This window comes from Camelus dromedarius, chromosome 6, assembly GCF_036321535.1.
Source record: "Camelus dromedarius isolate mCamDro1 chromosome 6, mCamDro1.pat, whole genome shotgun sequence".
NCBI classification, from domain to species: Eukaryota; Metazoa; Chordata; class Mammalia; order Artiodactyla; family Camelidae; genus Camelus; species Camelus dromedarius.
In genome coordinates this window covers 63,298,388-63,319,165 of record NC_087441.1, presented here as the reverse complement: position 1 = coordinate 63,319,165, position 20,778 = coordinate 63,298,388, and the positions used below count along the sequence as shown (strand labels likewise).

Sequence of the window (20,778 nt, the reverse complement as noted above, 5' to 3'; positions counted from 1 at the left end):
CTATAGAACAGTGTGGCAGAATCTGGTAGTTGCCACCTCAATGTTCATTCTTCCCTGGCAATAATCCCCCTGATTTTTAGGTAGGGATAGGGTTGCTCACCATAAAGGCTTTATTTTCCAGTTTTCCTTACAGCAAAGTGTGGTTATGTGGCTAAATTCTGACCAACGAGAATAAAAAGAAAAGTTATATGGCAACTTCCAAGACACTTCTTTAAAAGAATCAGTCATAGGCTCTTTTACCTTTCTTCTTTCTCTATTCTATCATAATATTACCTGGAGTATAGATGTGATGCCTGGATCTCTAGCAGCTATCTTGGGCAATGAAGGCAAAGCCTATACCCTGGGGATAGTGGAACAAAGAGACAAAAGGAAACTGTGTGGGTCTCTGATTAAAAAGAATTGTCATACTAACTTTGGAATGTCTACCTGGTAAACTATTTTACATGAGAGAAAAATAAACTTCAACTTTAAGTCACTGATAATTTGATATTCTACTATTCATCATAAAACAGTATTTTTTTAAAATAAAATAAGCAGCTAAGGTCTGACTTAGACTCATAGTTTCTATGAAGTTTTCAGATGGTCCGCTCCATGAGGGTGGATCCCATCAATGTATGTCTAGAGCCTAGCAGAGTCTTCACATTGTTTCAGTAGATGAATATTTTTAGAATGAATGAAGATCCTTAAAAAAAAAACAAAACTCCAAAATGTTGCCTTTGGCATTAGAAATTCATCCCAATTTTATATTGTTTTGATAATTATAATTTTCTTCAAAGATCACATTAAATGTATTTCTCTCCCTATAAACCTTTAGTCAAAAGCAATACAATCCTTATCTAGTCTTCCAACTTGTTAGAATTGTAGAAAGGATTTTATGATTATACTGTATGCTTCCATGGTGTTCTTTTTTTTTTAATTTTAAAATTTTATTGATTTATTTGGGGGGGGTAATTAGGTTTACTTATTTATATATTTATTTTTAGAGGAGATACTGGGGATTGAACCCAGGACCTTGTGCATGCTAAGCATGTGCTCTACCACTGAACTATACTCTCTCCCTTCATGATGTTCTTCATTAATGGGTCAAAAAGTAAAGTGAATTAGGTACCACAGTGCTATGCCACAGGAACAAACAACTCCAAAATCTCACTAGTTTAAAATCACAAAGAGTTACTTCTGGTCAGTGGGAGGCCCTGCTCCATATCTTCCTTGTTCAGACTGATGGACTATCCTCCATCCAGACATGGGGGAAAGAAACATGACAAATCACCCATTGGTTCTTAAGGCTTTCATTTAGAAACAAGGCATATTGCTTCCATTCATACATCACAAGGCCACACTTGACTTCAAGTGACAGGCAGGAAGTGCACTCTGCCATGTACCCACTCAGGGTGGGCATCCCAGAATCACCGGAGAACACTAGTGAGTACCAGATAAAGCATTTCACAATTAATTCTGTGCTTATGGCTTCTCATCTCAGTCTTCCCCTGAATTTGCTTTCAATAATTTTAAAAGCTAAGATAGATTTGGTTGATTAATAGAATGAGCCATTTATCATGATTATGGAGAGTGAAATTTTCCTAAAGAGACAGAGGATTGACTCTGATGCTTCTAATCTGCCAGTGTTTGCTTGTGACTTCCTGATGATGGAAAATGAAAAAACGAGTCATAGTGTGACCATGTTATCTCAGATCAGTGGCTCATGAAGCGTGCAGGACTTCTGGGGAATTCAGTTAGCGGTTCATAAAATGCTTTCTTTACCAAACATATTTGTTTGAGACCAGATTTTTTCATGTACTTCAACCAAGACAACATACAGTAACAGATTGAATGTAGAGCAGATGTGAGAATCCAGTCATTTTCAACAAAGTCAGACATTAAAGAGATTTGCAGAAGAAATTAGTTCTGGAAAATATAGTTATTTTTATATAAAAACATATTTTATATTAATATGCAATGGATAATTGTTATCCATTAATCTATTAAGGAATTATCCATTAAGGAATTATCCATTCCTTAATTATCCATTATCCATTAAGGAACTAATAATTGTATATGTATAGTTTAAAATGTTCTCAGTTTTAATTTTTTACACAGTAAATGTTGTTAGATATAATCTACATAAAGTAAAGGTCTTTGGAGCATTCAGTAATTTTTGTTTTAACTTCTCATTTTGAAATAATTATCCTCGATAATTTTTAAGAGTTTAAAGGAGTCCTGAGACTAAAAGGCTTAAGAACCACTGCCTTAGACAATATGCTGCTTGGTAATGTCAATTTGATCTTTCAGAAGAGAGAACTAGTAAACATTTTCTCTACAATGAAGATTTTAAGGATCAGTGAGATAAGGGAAACAGTTTGCGTTTACCTACACAAGGAGCACTGTGTTGTGAATACTCATCCTGCTGCTGGGAAGAGTGGTTTGACTATTTACATTGAAATACCAAGTCAACTGTATATTTGGATTACAATAGAGTATGTTCAGTTAATCTACTGAATGTTTCCTGAGACTAGAACTAGTCACTGAATGAAGATAAACACAGATGCAAATAACTAAAACTCACTTAAAAAGAGGCTAACATTATAAATAAGAAAATTCATATTCTCATATGAGAAGTCTAGTTGTTGGATATTTCCACAGATGATTATTTGACAACCTCAACAGTGTCAAAACTTTCCCAGGATCTTTACATCCTTCCAACCTGCTGGTTTTGGGATCTTGGCTCATATAAGCTCTTATGAGCCCCAAATCCTGATATCAAAAGTAAACAGAAGATCAAGAACATGGACGCATGGCGTATTTCCCCCCATCATTTTCTTTTAGGAAGCAAGAAAGACTTTTCCTGTAAGCACCGTGCCACTATAACATTGACTCCTTTTCAAGTATCTTTGGTCAGAATTGAATCATGTAACTGCTGAAACCAGTCACTGGCTAGTGGAGTTGAGGTTACCAATTGGCTTAGACCAATCATGATTCTCTGTGATTGAGGAAGGACCTAGCTCTTCCAAAGCATTTAATTTCTTCATATCTACACAACATTGGGGTTCTTTTTAGCAAGAATGAGGGTGGGGTTAGGGAATAGCTATGGGATAGGCAAGCAGTAGATTCCTGCACAATCTGTGTCTCATTGTGAAATGTCCCATTGTGGTAACTTAGACTATTATGGTAATTGATGAAATTCAGAGAAGTTTTATAAAGATCATATTTGCCTATTTTCCCTCTTTTAATTAATCAGTAGTCATTGAGAACCTAATGAATGCCTAGCAGCATTAAAGAAAAAGTCTCAGTTTCTTACATTTTTATCGATTGTTCAGTTCTTAGCTTGTAGTCTTCTACAATTCATTCAAAATAAAAAAAAGTCAATTCTACTCAGTTTAATACTGCCACATTTTTGTTTCGTTACTTAAATTATCACACACGTCGCTGCTGGCAAGTATTATCACGCCTTTTAAACTCAACACTTTCAGTTAAAATTTGACTCTCCATTACATTGGGAGCATGTATATTTTAAAAGAATTAAATTTCATTCTATAGTCCAAGTAATTCTCTAAGTAATTAATAAAAGTCAGAAATACATACAGAAAAATACTATTTAATGTGTCTTTCTTTTTCTGTGATAACCCACACACCAGCTGTCTGGTCTCTCACTAACAGTAGAGCCAACCGGAGCAGATATGCATTTTCTGCTATGACTTTGTATGGTCTGGCTATAGCAGGAATGACTTATAGATCATTTAGGAATTAGTCCACTGTCATTTTTCTTTCAAGGTTCAACTTAAATGTCATCTTTCCGAGGTGTTCCCTGGCCACCTTGTTTAAAAGAAGCCTCCTCCAATTACGTTTTATAAATCACACTTCTAGTCCTGTCTGTTGCACTCTGGCAAACCTATAATTATCTTGTTCATGCATTTGTTTATTTTCTGTTTCCCAACTAGAATATAAGCACCATGAGAGCTGCAAAACCTGTTGGTTTTATTTTACACTTTATGCTCAAAACTTAATACAATGCCTGGCACATAGTGGTCAATAGATATTTATTGAATCATTTTTTGAATCATCTCTTTATTTTGTGTTATATTCTGAAAGCAAAATTTAAAACTAAACTTGGTGTTTGTCATATTTTGGCCACTGATACTTACTAATATATGATATTAAAATTGCATACTTAATGGGCATTTAATATAAGGTGTCAGATGTGGTAAAATATAGTTTTATAATAGGACAGATAAATCTATTTGTATGTCAAATGGATACCTTTTTATATACTGTATTTTTATTTTGTATAATTTATTAGGTATGAGAAATTAACCTATTTGAGGCTAACACAGAAGTTTGGAAATGTCAAGAAGTGAAGACATCCAAGAACTCATAAGACTTAATTTATTGAAATCTAGACTTTGGCAAATATTTTGTATCCTCAAAATATTTTGAATACTCCTTTTGTATACTTTGAATGGGAACCATCTCTCACGAACTTGCATTGTGGTTTTAATAATAAACGTCCAACTGTAACTATAATATAAAACATGGAATATTTTAGGCCATTAAATATTATACTTCTTTGTTACTGAAGGAGGATGATGAAATCTGGCTGTTTTCAACGGAGATATTCCCATGTATGAGTGTGATTAGCACAGACTTGCTAAATCTCTCTCTGAGCCATCTGTGAGCACCTTCTTGGTATAAAACAACACACGCTAGCTCTGCTCAGTTCTTAGTTTTTACCACAACTGCTATCTTTATCTTAAACCTGGGAAGATTCTCAAATGCCTGATGTTTGGAAACACCACCTTTCACTGAGAATCTGATCCTCAAATTGAAACAAGTTGATTTCTATTAAGTCAACTATCTCAAATGAGATTTTACTGGCAGAAAATGTTGACCATAGAAGTGCCAATCTGACTGTAAGGGTCAAAAAAAGGAGTATTGCAGCTTACTTTTCAATTTAGAACACATTCACGTGTTCAATTTTCTAATAATGCAAAATAAAATTCCTAGTCAGTTGAGGACACTTGCTTGATCTTTGGTTCAGTCTCAAGTTAGAGTGATGCAAATGCTCCTTTTATAATGGCCTCAGTGTGAGGTCCTGGGTTCTGGCAAATCAGCAGCAGTGGAGTCTTTGCTGACAAAGGCCTGACAGATAGTTTGTCACTGCACTCAATGCTTTGGAAGCCGAGGTCCTTACTGCAGACCCAAGACGATTTTTTCTAAAGAACTTGCTCTGATTGCCGTGGACCAGGGCATCCACATGGAGCCTCAGGGAGACTGTCCAGAGACCAGCGTAAATACAATGTCTGCTTTAAATGAATTCTCAAGTTATCACAGACATTACAGCAATCACTTTTTCTACCAAAGATGCATATTTTTAAAAACCAGCAAATCAGAAACATCTAAACTAGGCTTGATTCTGACTGTGGTGTTTAGTTCTTAAAGCCTGGGCTGAGTCTGGTTAGGAATCTGTCCTTTCATGTCATACTTAAAGTTTTTGAATTGAGCTATACTTTTTGTACACCATAACATTCACCCATTTTAACTGCAATTTAATGATATTTAGTAAATTGCAGAGTTGTGCAACTATCACTACAATCCAGTTTTAGAACGTTAACATCCCTTCAAATAGATCCCTCATGCATAATACATTTAGGGTTTTGTCTTGCATTTTTCACTTTTCTGTGTGAGAACACAATTACATCATCGAAATAAACCACCGAAAATGTTAATAAGTTTGATTCTGGTGGCATTCAGACAAATAAATAATTTTCCCAGAAAGGAGCACATTTTGTATAGATAATCTTTTTAAAAGGAGTCTAGCTAAGTAGGCAGATATTACAGTTTAAAAAAAATAATATTCATAAAATCATGGCTAAAAGGAGCCATGTAGGAACCGAGACTGGCCCTGCTTTGGTACAAGTGAAAGCAGCCTCATTCAGGAGGCCCATGGTGACCACAGCAGCTGTGAGTCACTGACTCCCCCTCACTCCTTCACACTGCTGTTTCTCACCTCAGTCTCCAAGTGGAGAAGATGTCATACCCGAGTTGAGGTCATCCCATCCATGGAAAAGAGCAGGGAAACATCGGGTCACATTCAAAATGGGAACCTAGTTCAAGCTCTAATATTTCTTTTCATTGCTTATCATTTTCTGGATAAGACAGAAGCATCTTTCCATTGTTTTTCTGTGGTCTTGATTTTTTCCCTTCTTTCTTCTCAGGAACCCTCACCTAGCACTCTTTCTCCAAGACATCTTTCATCTTATAGTCATTCAAAAATCCAAAGATTGAAAAAAAAAAAGCATGTTGGGTACACATGCACCACGTGTAAGGTGAATTTGTAATATTTTCTTTTAGTAAAATGTAAAAGCTGGTGGCTCAAATGTCTGTTGGAATGGAAGCTCCAGGAAGGTAGGGAGTTTTGTCCGTTTTGTTCACTGACACATCCCATGCACCCCGAACAGTGCCTGGTACATAGCAGGTGTTCAATAAATACTTGCTGTATGAATTAAGGTTTTTTATTTTTCTAATCGTACTTTTAATCCTCATTGATGTGTTACGGAAAGCATGTTGATATATTATATAAAGCCCACATGTTAGAAATGGATCATTTCTTAGAAACATGCAACCTACCAAAGTTGAATTATGAAAAAATAGAAAATCTGAGCGGACCAATCACCAGTAATGTGGGTGACTCAGTAATCAAAAACCTCCCAAGTGAACAGCCATAGAAATGAAGCAGATTCTGACCTTTGTAACAATGTGAATGGGCGTTGAGGGCGTTAGGCTAAGTGAAATAAGTCAGACAAAGATTAAGTACCATATAATCTCACTTACATGTGGTACCTGAAAAAAAATCAACCCCCCAAAAAACAAACTCATAGGTATAGAAAACAGACTGGCTGTTGTCAGAGGTGGAGGGGTCCGTGGGTGGATGGGATGAAGGTGGTTGAAAGGTACAGTCTTCAAGTTAGAAAATAAGGAATTCCTAGGAATGTAATGCACAGCCTGATAATACAGTTAATACTGTTCCAGAGGAAAGAGTCTTCACAGGCTTCTGTCCTTCAGTGAAGATGATGTGCAGTGATCTCCCACCAAGCAAAAAGAAACATATAACTTGAGTGAGAAACAAAGCTCTATTATTTTACACTTGTGAGAGTTTGGAGTTATTTGTTATTGCCATCTAGCCTAGCCCAACCTGACTGATTCAAGATCCCAAACCAAATTGATTGTTTTTTTCCCTTGAGCACTATTAACAGAATAAAAGAACATAAAAGCATCTCACCTGCTCTTCCTCCCACGTCCCATTTTCTGCGTCTTTCTTTGAGCCATCACCATCTATCCACTTCAGCAGGCTACAAACTTGGAAGCACATCTAGACTTCACTTTCATGTCTACCCACATTTTAGGATTCAGGTTGTCCTGGAGGTTCTATTTCTAAGTATCCTTCAAATACATTCTTTCACTTCCATCCTTAGTACATAGCTTCTCATTATCTGTTCCCTGAACTACTGCAAGGAGTTTGTAAATGACTTCCTTGTTTCCAGGATCGGACTTCCCTAATCTGTCTTCCCTGTATGTGGCTGCCAGAGTGACTGTTATAAAATGAAAACTTTGATCACTCCACTTTCCTGCTTAAAATCTCTCACCAGTGCTTCCAGAACAAAGCTGAAATGTTTTAACATGGTATATTTGACTCTCAATAGTCCTAGCCCTTTCTATCTCTTCAGCCACATCTCTGCTTCAGCAGTATCCCAGCCCCGGAAGCACTATTCCTTCTACTCCCGCTCCTGCACCACACACACACACAGACTACACTATTTCTCAACTGATCCTTCTGGAAATCCCAATTTAGGTTTCTTTTACTTTAAGAAGGCTTTCTGGGTTGTCCCAAAAAGATTTATCAATTCTCTCTCTTGTACTACTTCTCTGCTTAAAATGTGCTTTTGTTATTGAATGTGGCAATTAAAAAAAAAAAACCTTCTTTATGTGGCTATTGTGATGGCCATAGATCACAATGACAGTAATCCTCTTGAGAATAGGGAGATATCTTATTCACAATTATATCTGGAAAGCACCCCAGTTAGCACAATACAGACATCTTAACGATGTTTACAAAACTGAAATGATAAGCCATTTCATCAGATAGCTTAGTATTTGTTAAGGGCTTCTATTTTTTATATAGCTTAAAATTTGGTGAGAGCTTACTATGCGTCAGGCACTGTATCAAGCATTCCTTAAGTTTTGTTTTATTTAGCCTAACCATAATTCTAGGGCCCTGAGACGTGCATTAGATACCTATCCTTACTGACTTCATTAACTGAAACAAACCATATCTCACTTCCTGATCATTATAGGCCCTGGGGTATTAATTAGAAGGATTACTTTCTTACACAGTAACTGAAAGAATAACAGAGACACTATTGCTTACTTTCGGGGTTTTTATCCATAACTTTCAAGAGGAAGTTAAGCTCTATTATTCAAAACATTTTGAGTAAAAATTATGACCTTTATATATCATCTTTCCTTTGAAGCATAACATTTTTTTTAAACCAAGTTTAATGGACCTTCTTGGTAAGTAAGGGGTAACTTAAATAAGAGAAAAAGGCACAGAGAGGCTGACTAACTTGTCCCACATCATAACTTTCCAAGATTTCATTATTATTCTACACACACCCAACACCCACGAAAGACGTTTCTAATTATCATTGAGTGACAGAATGCCAACAGTCACAGAATTGTCCAAATGAAACTCAAGACTTATCTTCGGAGGACACTGATAAGGAGCTGGGGAAAATCACAAAGATTCAGGAAGAGAGAGCAGAGATATATGCCCAAATCTTACGACTCCAGTCTCTGGCCCTCTAGGTTGGAATACTCAGTCTTTCACAGTCCAGCTCTTGGGAATCTTTTATCTTCAAAAGTAGCAGCAGATTAGGAACCTAATCTGTCAATATATTAAAGAAACAAAAACCCCAAGACCTGATCTTCCTTTTGTAAGGAGTCCAGAATCAGTTGCATTTGCCGAAGGCCAGAAGTGATGAGACTGGGCCAGTCAAGCAATTAGCTGCCACTTGGTCTTTTTTTGCAGAAATACACAAAACGTGTAGAACCGCTTAATTTTAACCCCTCCCAGCCTCTTCACTTAGAATTTGTCTGCTCGGGCGAACGCTGTCCCCCACTCCCCATTCCCCGCAGCCAAGTGTCGAAGAGCGATTAACACTCTCTCGGCAAACCGCTTCCCGGGCCATTTGGGCATTGCACGCGTTCGCCCCGGGGTTCAGGCCGCGGCGCCTTCACGCGCTCCCTTTTTGTTTACGCGGCCGGCAGGGGAGAGATGGGCGGAGAGGGCGCGAGTGTGTAAAGATGCAGCGGGCCGCGGGGGCTATATAAGGCTCGGGCTCGGGCCTGGTGGGTGCCAGGGGCCAGCCTGCCCATGGAGATCCCGGAGAGCACGGAGAGCCGAGCCGGCCAGTGCGCGCGACGCCGCCGCCAACCGCCCGCAGCCCCGGACCGCCCGACGCGGCGCGGGGGCGCGGACTCCGGGTACCGCGCCTCGGCCCCGCCCTGCGCCTCCCCCACCCCATCCCTCCTGTCCGCGCCTCCCCAGCTCCTCCCCTCGGCTCTCCGCCCCCTACACCCTCCCGGCCCTCGCTCGGCTGCGGTCGGTTCTCGCGGGTCTGGGCTCACTTCTCTTCTGCGCGCTTTGTGCTCCCCACCTCGCAGATCCGCAGGCTTCTGGAGACCGTGGGTGGACGACCGGGGCGAGAAGGCGGAGGAGGCGCCGCAGCAGGCCGCGCAGGCGGTGAGTGGGCCACGCGAGGCGGGCCGCGCCTGCCAGCCGCGCAGTTGATCCACCAGGGCTGGGTACGCCTGGCCCCAGGGAGCACTCGCGCCTGGCCTGCCCCTCGCTTAAGATCGCGCCTGCTGGTGGCAGTACCGGTGGCCCTGTCGGTGCTGATGCGGCGAGTGCGTCCTCCGGAGCAACTGGGATGCACAGATTGGGCCCGGAGCAAGGCTCCTGAGAGCCCCGGGGTCACATTCCCTGCAGGCGCGAGAAACGCTTGGTCGTCTGGGTTTCCAGCTTTTAGAAGAAGGTGAGTAATAACTGCGATTCATCTCCTTACACCCCCAGATTCCCGATGGCCCCGGAATAACGGACGCCTTAGGAAAGCTTTCCCGATACAAACACCCCGTCAGGTGAGTGAAGGCCTCACTAGGGGTCTCCTGCGCCTGCAGCCCCAGGGAAGAGCCTGGGGCATCACATAGCCCAGCTCAAACTCTGGCCCTGAAGTTTTTCTCTCTGGGAAAATCTATCTACAATGTTTATCTTCCTAGTCCCAGAGGTCCTTTACTCATCGAACTGATAAAATGTAGGAGCCCATGTTCTCACCTAAAAGAACTGTTAATCAGTGCACACTCAGTAAACACTTAAAGAAATATTATAAAGTGGGAAAGTGGGTGGTATTGATAAAAGTAGGACGGTGACATCTTGTGCGTGCAAAGCAATTTTTCTTACTGCCAAAGAGTTCATGTGAAACTGACTTCACACCAGGCGGAGTATGTATATTCTTATTCTCTTGCAAACCAGAAGAAAAAATGGTATTCACAATTGCGGATTACAGCAAATCGAACAAATCGAGCTTGAGATGTAACAGAAAATGGAAATGTGATGAAAATCCTAAAGATTATTAAGGATCATAAAAGGGATCAAAAGTTATCTGACCTAACAAGGAGGAGCTGGTTTACTGTTCCTTGCTACAGAAAGTCAGCCTTTCTGCGAGATTCTTTGTAGCTTTTAATCAAGTGAAAGGTTAATTCTGCAGTTGCCTGCTTCAGCCAGCTGTTAAATGAAGAGCTATATAACGTTTGTAGAACATGTATTTGTTTATAAGAGCACATAGTAGTCAATACATGTTGATTAATTTCCTGCCCTGTGCTAGCACTGGTGAAGGACTCAAGTTAAAAATAACCACAGCCCCTTGGAAGTGTTGCAATAGTTTAGTTTGGTCAGTTTTATGCCTAACTGCCAGAGGGAGTAGGGAAGAGGCAGGGAAGTATGTATCATAGGTGTGGTTACCTGACTGAGCCTTGAAGTTAGCCAGATGGATGGTAGGTGGGGGAAGTGGTGGGGCAAAAAAAAAAAAAAAAAAAAAAAAGCACAGAAAAGAGAATAGCATGGTTCCTTCTGGGACCATCAAGGAATTAGAATTTGGGTGTGTGAAGCTGTGGTCATTCCAGCAGGGGAGCCAGATGCCAGATCTTCTATACCTTGTACAGATGTTGTACAAGAATTTTGTTCTGATCATGTATGTGGCATTGGGAATGCATGAACTTTACTCTGTAAGTGGTACTGGGGGTTACTCAAAGGATTTTAACCAGAAGAATAGTGTGATCAGAACTATGTTTCAGAACAGTCACTAAAGAAATGGTATGAAGGCTTAGAACACCAAAAGTGAAACTGGAAGTTATTGCAATTCAGACAAGAAATGATAAAGAGCCATTCTAAGGCACTGGAAATGGGGATGGGACTGGGTGAATTTGGGAAATACTTAGGTGATAGAATAGATTAGGCTTATAATGTATTGGATACAGTAGTTAAAGAAGAGGTAGAAAGACAGAATGTCTCCCAAGTTGGTGGCTGATGACCAGGTGAACGCTGTACCAACAGAATGGAAATTAGTGCTTAAAACAGATCTGGGGAACAAGATAATGAATCAGATTTCCCTTTATCATGTTTATTGTGCCTGTGGAGCCTTCAAATAGGTATATCCAATAGAGAGCTGCATATATAGGCCAGTGGTCATAGTTAAGTTCTTTGGCAAATAAACAATTGGAGAAATCATGGCAGTGGGTCAGGTCATCTGGAGGAGTGACAGATGAGAGCTGCTCAGTCTTGATAAAACACTGGGGGAAGGCCAACATCTAACCTGCATACAAAGAGAGATTCACAAGGATGGCTGGGAAGAATTACTCAGAATAGGGGGAAATTCAGGGAAGTATGAAGCCCCTGGAAGAAAAATGGTCAGTGAGAGATTCCAGAGAGAGAGAGTGTGCTATTTAGAGAGTGTGACAATTAAACTACATTTTTTGGGTTTGGTAGTTTCAGTTACACATTAGAAAATCAGTTGTTTCCTATATAAGCAATTCCTTTCTTTTCTGAACTACTGTAGCAATATCTTTATATTTCTCTCAAGTTTATTTTTATTAGGTTCTGTCTTGAGTAATATTGTGTGTTTCTGATTCTTTTTACTCCATTGTTAACTTCTTGAGGGTTGGGACCATGATTTGTTCATCTTTGAATTATGAATTATGTTTGGGACAAGAGGTCCCTAAAATGTTTATTAAATGACGAATTACTGATGGTTGTTTATTTAGGCACCAAATTTGTAAATTAAAAACAGACTATTTGGCTAGCAACATTTATAAACTACACTGCCTTTTAAAATGAAGTATACTGAACATAATGTAACCTTTTCTTTGTTAGAATCAATCTATTATATGGGTGCATGGGACTGTTTATTGTACACTAAAATGACTGCACTGTAATTGGTGATTCAGCCTTGTCCTTCTTTTATTTTCCTTGGATGAAAAATAATAGAAGACCAGATGGCAAGATTAATAGTTGTCAGAAATTTGAAATTTTGAGGTAATCACATTTACATGCAACTTAATTTGTATAAAACCAGTATCATTCACAATATCTCAATATGTTGTTCCCAAATTTAGTTGGGTAGGGAAAGGGGAGAGAGATGGGATCAAAGTTGGGGTCAGAGGTAAGCTTTTTAAAATGTTGCTTTTTTAAATTTTCTAAACTTGCTTTGGCTACATCTGTAACTAAGAGCTAAGTCTGATTTTCAAGCAAGATACTAGGTAATTTCTGCCTTGGTGTAAGGTGCAGAATATCTTGTCATCTTTATAAAGTTGGCTATTATCACAGTTTTTAATGTCCTGATAGGATTTATTTTTTTCCCCAAAGGAATTTGGAAATTGGAAGACAAACCTTCTTCTATATTTTGTGAGAATAAATGTACCCATAATGCCTGACATAAGCTAAATGTTGATCTTATGCACTTCAAGGATTCGGTGTGAATTTGTTTGACCCAATTTACAGCTTGGATAAAGGTTTAAAATAATCAACCAGTTATTGATATTTTGTCAAGTAGACTCCACGAAAGCTCTGTTAGTAGCATTTAAAACTCTCTATCTAAATGCATAAACCAGTTGTTAAATATATGGAGCTCTTGAAATTTGAACATTTCATGAGCATAAGGATTCTGAATGCGAAAAAAATAAAGCATATTATGTTGTCTGCTTCTTTCAGACTGTTTTGGCCAAAATCAAAGTGTTGTGATTACTTATATCAAGAAGCAGAAGCTCTTCTGAAAAATTTTCCAATTCAAGCCACAATTTCAATTTATGAAGATTCTGATAGTGAAGAAGAAATTGAGGAGCTGATCTGTGAAAATTAGTCTATTTTGATGACATTCAAAGCTTGTAGGTACAAATTAGATTAGTGTACAAATGTATCATAATTCTTATAAACTAATTTATTTGTATATAAATTATTAATAAAATGAAATATTTACTATGGGAGTTTGGCCTTTTTTATCCCTACACTATAATTCAGTGTTGGAATTTAAAGATAGGTTCCACTTACAAATGTCTTGACTGTACTGTAAACATTTGGGGCTTACAAAAGATAATTTGGATCTCTTCATCAAATTACAAATTTATCTTTAGTTATAACTTTGAAAATGTTTATATATGACTTGTCAAAGAATGACATTATTTAATTTTCAAGACTGAATCTTGTAACAGCTGGTATTCCCTACTGATCCCCATTGGATGTTGTAGTTACAAATAACTAATAATATATAATATCTATATAATATATATAATATCTAATATTATCTTATTAGCTAATGAGGAAAAGCACCTTATGTTACCAATCACACATTATTATTATGTATTAGCTAGCAGATGGTGAAAAATGTAAATCATTTTCTATAATTGAGATTGGGAATCAATGTTAGGGCTATTAAGTTTTACAGATTTTAATGAATGGTGAGTCAAGTAATTCTGACATTAACACTCTTCTGCTGTCCTTAAATCCAGAAGTAAAATAGCAGAGGTTTTCAGTCCTTATAGCACTACATTGAGGGATTCCCCATAATTAAAACAAAACATCTAAGTGGATGTGGCTTACATGGAGTCTAAAAAGGGGGATCCCAAAGGCCAGAATTTGATAGTATTTTTACATTTCTGTCCATGGGGGAGCTAAGAAATTTGCAGATAGGAAACATTCTCCAGCAGCATTACCTTCTGTTGCTCTTGTTTCTTGCTCCTGATACTCTCATGTAAAAATTTTCTCATGGGAAGTGAAATAAGACATTCTTTGTGATTACATTTTTTCAAAACATAGAGAAGAATACATCATTTAATGAAAGAGAAAGCAGGAGCACTTTGCATGGTAAAGGTAATATTGTAAGCTATGATCATGAAATTCTTTTAGCTCAGATATAATCTTTTCAATCTCAAGCAATTGAAATACACATTTCCACTGCAAATGATATGAGCAGAGGTGAATGTCAGAGATGGTTGTCTAGCTAAGAAATGCCCCTTACTTGAATGACTACATACATTTGCACACTTTTCCTTCTAATTGTGAAGATACTACAAACATTGATTTACCGCCACGTTAAGGACAAGACAATTGAAATAGCGCAAGTTCAAACCATGTTTCAGAGTCAGGATAAGTTAGTCATGGCAGGAGGATGGAGAAAGTTACTTAGAACTATATTTCTTCTGAAGACTTTCTCCTTTCACTGGATTCTTCTCAAGGCTGTGCGTGTTCCCCAAGAGATACGCAGAAAACCCACCAGGTCACCAATCTGGACTCTGAGCATTAGGGACTTGTGTTACCTGCACAGTATTTGTGCTGCTGTCATTAGTATGTTGGAGTAGTATGAAGAACCACAGCCACATTTATTGAGTGCCTACTATTAGCCAGGCACTCTACTAGGTAAATTACATATGACATCTCATTTAATCCTTACTAAAACCTAAACCCATTATGCGGATGGAAAATGAGGCTTTGGGATACTAAAGTAACTTGCATAAGGCTGCTCATTTATTAAGTGCGGGGATAGCATCCAAATTAAACCTATATGATTTGTAAACCTGGCTAGCTATTCAACACTACATTTAGGGGTTGGCTGTATCAGTACACAATTCCCTCTATCTTTCAGGAAAAAGAGGAAGTTAGATGAGGAGGAAGAACTTGTGAGTGAGTGAATGGAGCAGAAGGAGACTTTACTAACCTTTTTGATTCATTCGTTAGTCATTAGCGAGAGCTCTTAAAGGTGAAGTTTTCTCCTTACCTCGCAGGAGTGGCTGTTTGCATTCGGCATCTTAATTCTTAAAGATTCTCTTTCCTATAAAGCCTGGTGCTTTAGAGGAGAGAGTTTCAGAGAAATCAAAATGCCTTAATAGTGTTAGTTTATTCCATATTTCAAGTAGTGTGATGGTAGTGCTTTAACAACGGACAGACACTTGTGTTCTGGGTTAACAGGCGTCTGTAAGAATTTATTCTCCGATTCAGTCAGCACCAAGGCTAAGGAACAGCTTCATTCTTTAATCTTTCCACGGAATAGCTGTCACCTCCCTGCGGTGCTGAAATTCAGGGTGCAGGACTAACGGAGCATGCGTACTTCGCCCAGGTTCCACTCCTGCCGGCTCTACGTTGGCTCCGCCCCCAGCGGCTCGACGTGCTGCGTCATGACGCGCCTCACCCTGGGCGACCCCGGAAGTGGGTCGGGGGCTTGGCCTCTGCCCGGCCTCGGAGCCGGAGCGGGAGGTGTTACAGGAGGAGGAGCCGAGCAGAACTAACCGGTCCCGCGGCGGACCCCGGGCAGGGCCCGGGTCAGGGGTTCAGGATGCTGAACGTCCCTTCCCAGTCTTTCCCGGGCCTCAGCTCGCAGCAGCGCGTCGCCTCCGGGGGGCGTAGCAAGGTAAGCGGGTGACACTATTGGTCTCACGCAGCAGCTCTCTCCTGCTGCCGGCTTTTCGTGCTCCGGCACAGTCCGTTGTTCTCTTCTTCCGTCCCCTCTCCCACCTGCTGTCCCCTTCTCTAGCCTTCGTTCCCTCCTGCCCTTGCTGGCGATCCCTTTCAGATCCCAGGCAGTGTCCAGTCCTCGAACTCTTCTAACCTCCCTCCCTCTTACCTACTGGCCCCTTCTCTTTCCCATCCCTTGATCCTGTTCTGTCAGTTCCCTTCTTCCAAGTCTTTCCTTGCTAATTAAATTAAGATGTATGTTAGGGCCGGGCACTGTGCTTCCCAAATTGTAGGCACTCATTGTTGGCTTCCTTCCCTCAACGTAATCTCTGTTCTTTCGTTCACTTGACGAAGGAGTTCTGAGCGATGTGGGTTCCCTAGAAAAAGGGAAAGGTTGGGCTGTAGCGACAGTGAGCAGTGATCATCCCGCCAAGGGTGGGGACTCCGGGAGCTAGGGAAGTTTGGAGAAGCGAGAACAAATGTCTGCAAACCTGCGGTTAGGTTTACGGACACTTCTCCAAATCACACTCCCTTTCTCTCTTCCTCTGGTACCTCGTTGTTTTATCACTGCCTTTTCTACTGGTATCACTTGCTGACTTTGAAGCTGTTATAAATACTCTTCAAGTTTTTGTTGAACATAGTTACTGTTACCAACAGGTGAAGCACAAATGTGTTTTATATTTACAGAATTTAATAAAATTGGCTCCTGTGTTTATTGCAGCATGAATGTTGCTTGCGCCTGTTTGTTAGTTCCTCATTCAATAACCACATCTTTATGTTTTGTTTTCAAGACTTCCACCTACTTGGGCCACCCTTTTTCATTTCTGGACTCTTGAGTCTTAGCATTATTAGCATCATTTGGGACTTTCACCAACTTTCTTTATTTTCTCCACATGGACCTGGAGTTTGACCCTAGATCAGAATTATAGATTCAGGGATCTGTAGCTTTTGTTAACTTTTCAGAAGTCTATAACCCCAACTGTGATGATAATATAGCTGAGATTTATTCATTGCTTACTGACAGCCTGAGTGCTTTACATGTATTAATTTGTTTAATCTTTCCCATGATCCTATGAAGTGGGTGCTTTTGTTATCTCCATTTCACAGAAAAGGAAACTGGTTGAGAAATGCTGCACTGGATGCTATAGACTTCATGTGATATGACTCTATGACATTTCATTTGTCGCTCTGTATATTATTCGGCCATCTAATTGTGTGTCCTCTCCTCTTTGGCATTTGACCTGTTTCTCTCGTTAAATTAAGTGCTGGCTGAAATAGTATAGCCTTTCCACAGAAAGAATTTCTGAATAAGAATATGAGAGTTGCTGCCTTTCTCCATTAAAACTACCAACCATGTCCTCAGTATCATTTAAAGGAGTAAACTTAGAGGCAAAGACAAAATGTCCACAGGTAGTGATGGCAAAGGTGAGTCTTTGAGTCCAAAAAGAGAACAAAATAAGATCATTTTGCAAATCAAGAGAAAATTTAGACTTTTTCCCGCTTGTTACCAAACCAAACTCAGATTCATTTGCCTGACTCACAGTAAAGCCAACCTACTGACAGTGGGTAGTGGGGAAGGAAGGTACCGTGTTTATTGCTGGGCACCAGGCAAGGTGAACAGGCAGTTAATGCTCAAAAGACCTGAACTCCTGATGTTTTTCAGGCAACTCCTGATGTTTTTAAAGGCAACATTAGGGGTGAGGGTCACAGGATGAGTGATCAGCTTATGGACATTCTTCTGATTGGTGGTGAGGTAACATGAGGATATTTTAGAAATCTCAATTATCAGCCTTCTGGTTCCAACCAGTCTGGGGTCTATATGTGCTTGTGGTTTTAGCGGTTTCTATCCCATGAGAGCTCTCATTTCTGTAGAACCCAAGGATATGTATCAAGTTGTTATCTATATCCCTTCAGGAGGGACTAGGAGTCCCACTGCCTTTTCCCACTTCTTTAATCATTAACTGTTTGAATCTGCTCTTTGAAACTTGGGGAAGGCCTAGGAGACTAAAACTTTTTCTACAAACAAGGAACAGGGAGGGTCCTGTGGGGTCCTGCTTATTGCAGAATAAGCTAATCTTAAGCATGTTAGAACTTGTCTTAGGATTGTATGAAATGGTAGAGGGTGAGAAAATAGAACTTAGTTGGGGGAGGTTGTATATCATAATTGTTGGAAGAGTAGACTTTTGAGTTGGCAAAGACCCATTCTTTTTCCACTTCCACCATTTAACCTCTTTGAGTCTCTGTTACTTCGGGAGTAAATGGGAATTATAGTACCCATTTTATAGGATTGAATGAGGTATTTCTCTCAGCACAGTCTTGGCATATCGTAAGCACTTACTCAGTGTTATTAGCCCTTACGCTTTTATTCAGACCTCATAGATTGTTGTGTAAAAGAGCCCTTAGCACAGTGCCTGGTGCAGAGTGTGCATTCAAGACTTCATAGCTATTATTATTTCTATGAATGCTAGTAAATATTTATTGAGAATCTACCATATGCTAGAGATGTGGTCTCTGTTGGGGAGGGGGAAGTTTCCACTTTTATTCATCCCTCTTGAATTCTTGTGGCTAGGATAATAATAAAATTGACAAGACTGATTAGCAGGAGAAAAAGAAAATTAATTCGCGTACACAGAGGTCTCATGGAAATGGGACCTAAGAAGTGGCCGAAGCAGGCAGCTTTTATACTTTTTAGACAAACAATAAATTTGAGAGGAATTGATGGGACAAAGAAATGTAGGCCTGGGTCTTTAATTAGTAAGGAAATCAAGCAAAGTTTGGGTTTGGGTAGTAAATGAGGAAAGAAGTAACAAGGTTTGTTTATACAGGCTTCTTGGCCCTGAATTTCCTATCTCTGGTGAAAAGGATGTCTTTCTGCTTCCTAGTACAGGGAGGAGACCGTCCAATGGAAGATTATTTCCTGCTTTCAGGGAGACAGGATGGTCAGAGTGTTGCTCTTGCATGGCCTGCCCTGGACCCCAACATCTGTTTTCAAGGAGTTTAGTCCAGTAGGCTTGATAGACTAGTAAAGAGGCAGTTGTAAATGCTGTGAGTACTGTAACAGCCTGTTAAGACCACAAGGAGGCTTCTGGAGGAAGTAATGTCTGTGGAGGTGGGGGACGGGGGAATCTTTGCAGACAGAGGGACAGGATTTTCATAGCAATCAAGGAATCCGTTTCCATTTACCTAAGGCATATGATGGGAAGGGGCAAAAGTTAAAACATGGAGCTAGTGAAGTAAACTCTGACCAGATTATGAAGGGCCTGGTAAACCACTCTAGGGAATTTAGAGACATTATTATAAGGAATATGGGGAACCACTGAAGGAGGGAGGACCCTTGGTTAGATTTGCATTTCCAAAAGATTACTTTTAACTACGCTGCAGTTATGGAATGGTGAAAGTAAAGTGATTTTGGTTTGGGATGGGAGAGATCATGTATGTTCTCACACTTTATTTCATTTATGAAGACCAAGAGACCTAGAGACTTTTATTGATGGTAAGAATGGGATGTGTGGATTGATAAGAAGGAATGTGAAATTGGAAGGGCACTCAGACCTATTAACTTGGTTATTTTGGAGGCAATTGAATGTCCTTCCTTCCTTCCTTTCTTTCTCTCTCTCTCCCTTTCTCTCTCTCTCCCTTTCTCTCTCTCTCCCTTTCTCTCTCTCTCCCTTTCTTTCTTTCTTTCTTTCTTTCTTTCTTTCTTTCTTTCTTTCTTTCTTTCTTTCTTTCTTTCTTTCTTCTCTCTTTCTTCCCTCTTTCTCTCTCTCTCTTTCTTACTTTATTGAGGTATTGTTGATTTACAGCATTGTGTGTGACAGAATTTCTAAGTCCTGCCTCATAGCCCAGGTATTTTATATAGTGTTCCATTTATAATTCTAATGCAACCTCCTAAAGCTGTAAGAAGATTTTATAATTATTGGATTTGAGTTTTCTTATCTTTTTGAGTGGGAATCAGAGTAATGAAGTGGCCTGAAGACCATCAGCAGGAGGGGGAGGGAAAGCAGCTTGTTCGAAGAAGCCACATTGAGTTCTTCCCTTTTCCTTTTTGAGGTCCCTCTGAAGCAGGGCAGAAGTCTCATGGATTGGATTCGACTGACCAAAAGTGGAAAAGACCTAACGGGATTAAAAGGCAGATTAATTGAAGTAACTGAAGAAGAACTTAAAAAACACAATAAAAAAGATGATTGTTGGATATGCATAAGAGGTAGGTAGCATTTATTATGTACTGTAGAACATTTTGTCTGGGCTTTCCAGCTGTAATGCTGTATAACCCCTTGGCCCTGTTACTTGGTGATATGATTTGCAATTAGATAACAAAAATATGCCTTCCAATGAGTAATAAATTCTCTTAATTCTGAATTTGGACAGTATTTCTTCCCTAAGTCACTGTTCACATAGTATCCCCCTAGTGTTTCCCCTTTTGAAAGAAAACAAGTGTTTGCCAGGCTTATTAATACCAAAGTAATAAAATTATTCGATAACACATAGTTTATATGGAATAATGTTCCACCTTTGTGCTGTGTAACAGGATTCAGTAGGGAAAAGTATCTCTGAGAATCTAAAGTCAGAAAGGCCACATTAAAGCCAAATCTTTAGTTCTCGCTTGCAGCAATTTTTATTTCTTAACTCATGTTTCTTAGCAATATTAGTTACCTGATTTTTCTAGTCCACAGCAAATTAGAAGCCCCAAACTAGAAATGGATAGACTGGAAAAAGTGAGCAGAGAAATAGGG

General features: G+C 39.6%; 2 protein-coding genes across 3 annotated transcripts in view; both read left to right on the top strand.

The window, feature by feature from the left end:
- The first annotated feature begins 9,401 nt into the window (after positions 1-9,401).
- RIPPLY2 (ripply transcriptional repressor 2) lies at positions 9,402-13,480 on the top strand. The gene is made up of 4 exons (XM_031455894.2): positions 9,402-9,534; positions 9,715-9,793; positions 10,124-10,188; positions 13,313-13,480. The coding sequence occupies exons 1-4, from the start codon at positions 9,425-9,427 to the stop codon at positions 13,458-13,460; spliced, it is 402 nt and encodes a 133-aa protein (XP_031311754.1). The 5' UTR covers positions 9,402-9,424; the 3' UTR covers positions 13,461-13,480.
- Positions 13,481-15,791: 2,311 nt separating this feature from the next.
- LOC105089248 (cytochrome b5 reductase 4) overlaps positions 15,792-20,778 on the top strand; it is a 67,032-nt gene continuing 62,045 nt past the window's right edge. For both annotated transcript variants that reach the window (XM_031455993.2, XM_064486895.1), the window contains exons 1-2: positions 15,792-16,001; positions 20,096-20,249. In XM_031455993.2, the coding sequence (XP_031311853.2) occupies positions 15,927-16,001; positions 20,096-20,249 (229 nt within the window). In that variant the 5' untranslated portion in view covers positions 15,792-15,926. The remainder of the gene's footprint in view (positions 16,002-20,095; positions 20,250-20,778) is intronic.

Bases quoted from the DNA above. Each gene is read 5' to 3' on its own strand.
- RIPPLY2 (XM_031455894.2), top strand. From the start codon at position 9,425: ATGGAGATCCCGGAGAGCACGGAGAGCCGAGCCGGCCAGTGCGCGCGA. The intron at 9,535-9,714 runs GTACCGCGCCTC...CCCACCTCGCAG, and splicing joins CGCGGGGGCGCGGACTCCGG to ATCCGCAGGCTTCTGGAGAC. The intron at 10,189-13,312 runs GTGAGTGAAGGC...TGCTTCTTTCAG, and splicing joins CGATACAAACACCCCGTCAG to ACTGTTTTGGCCAAAATCAA.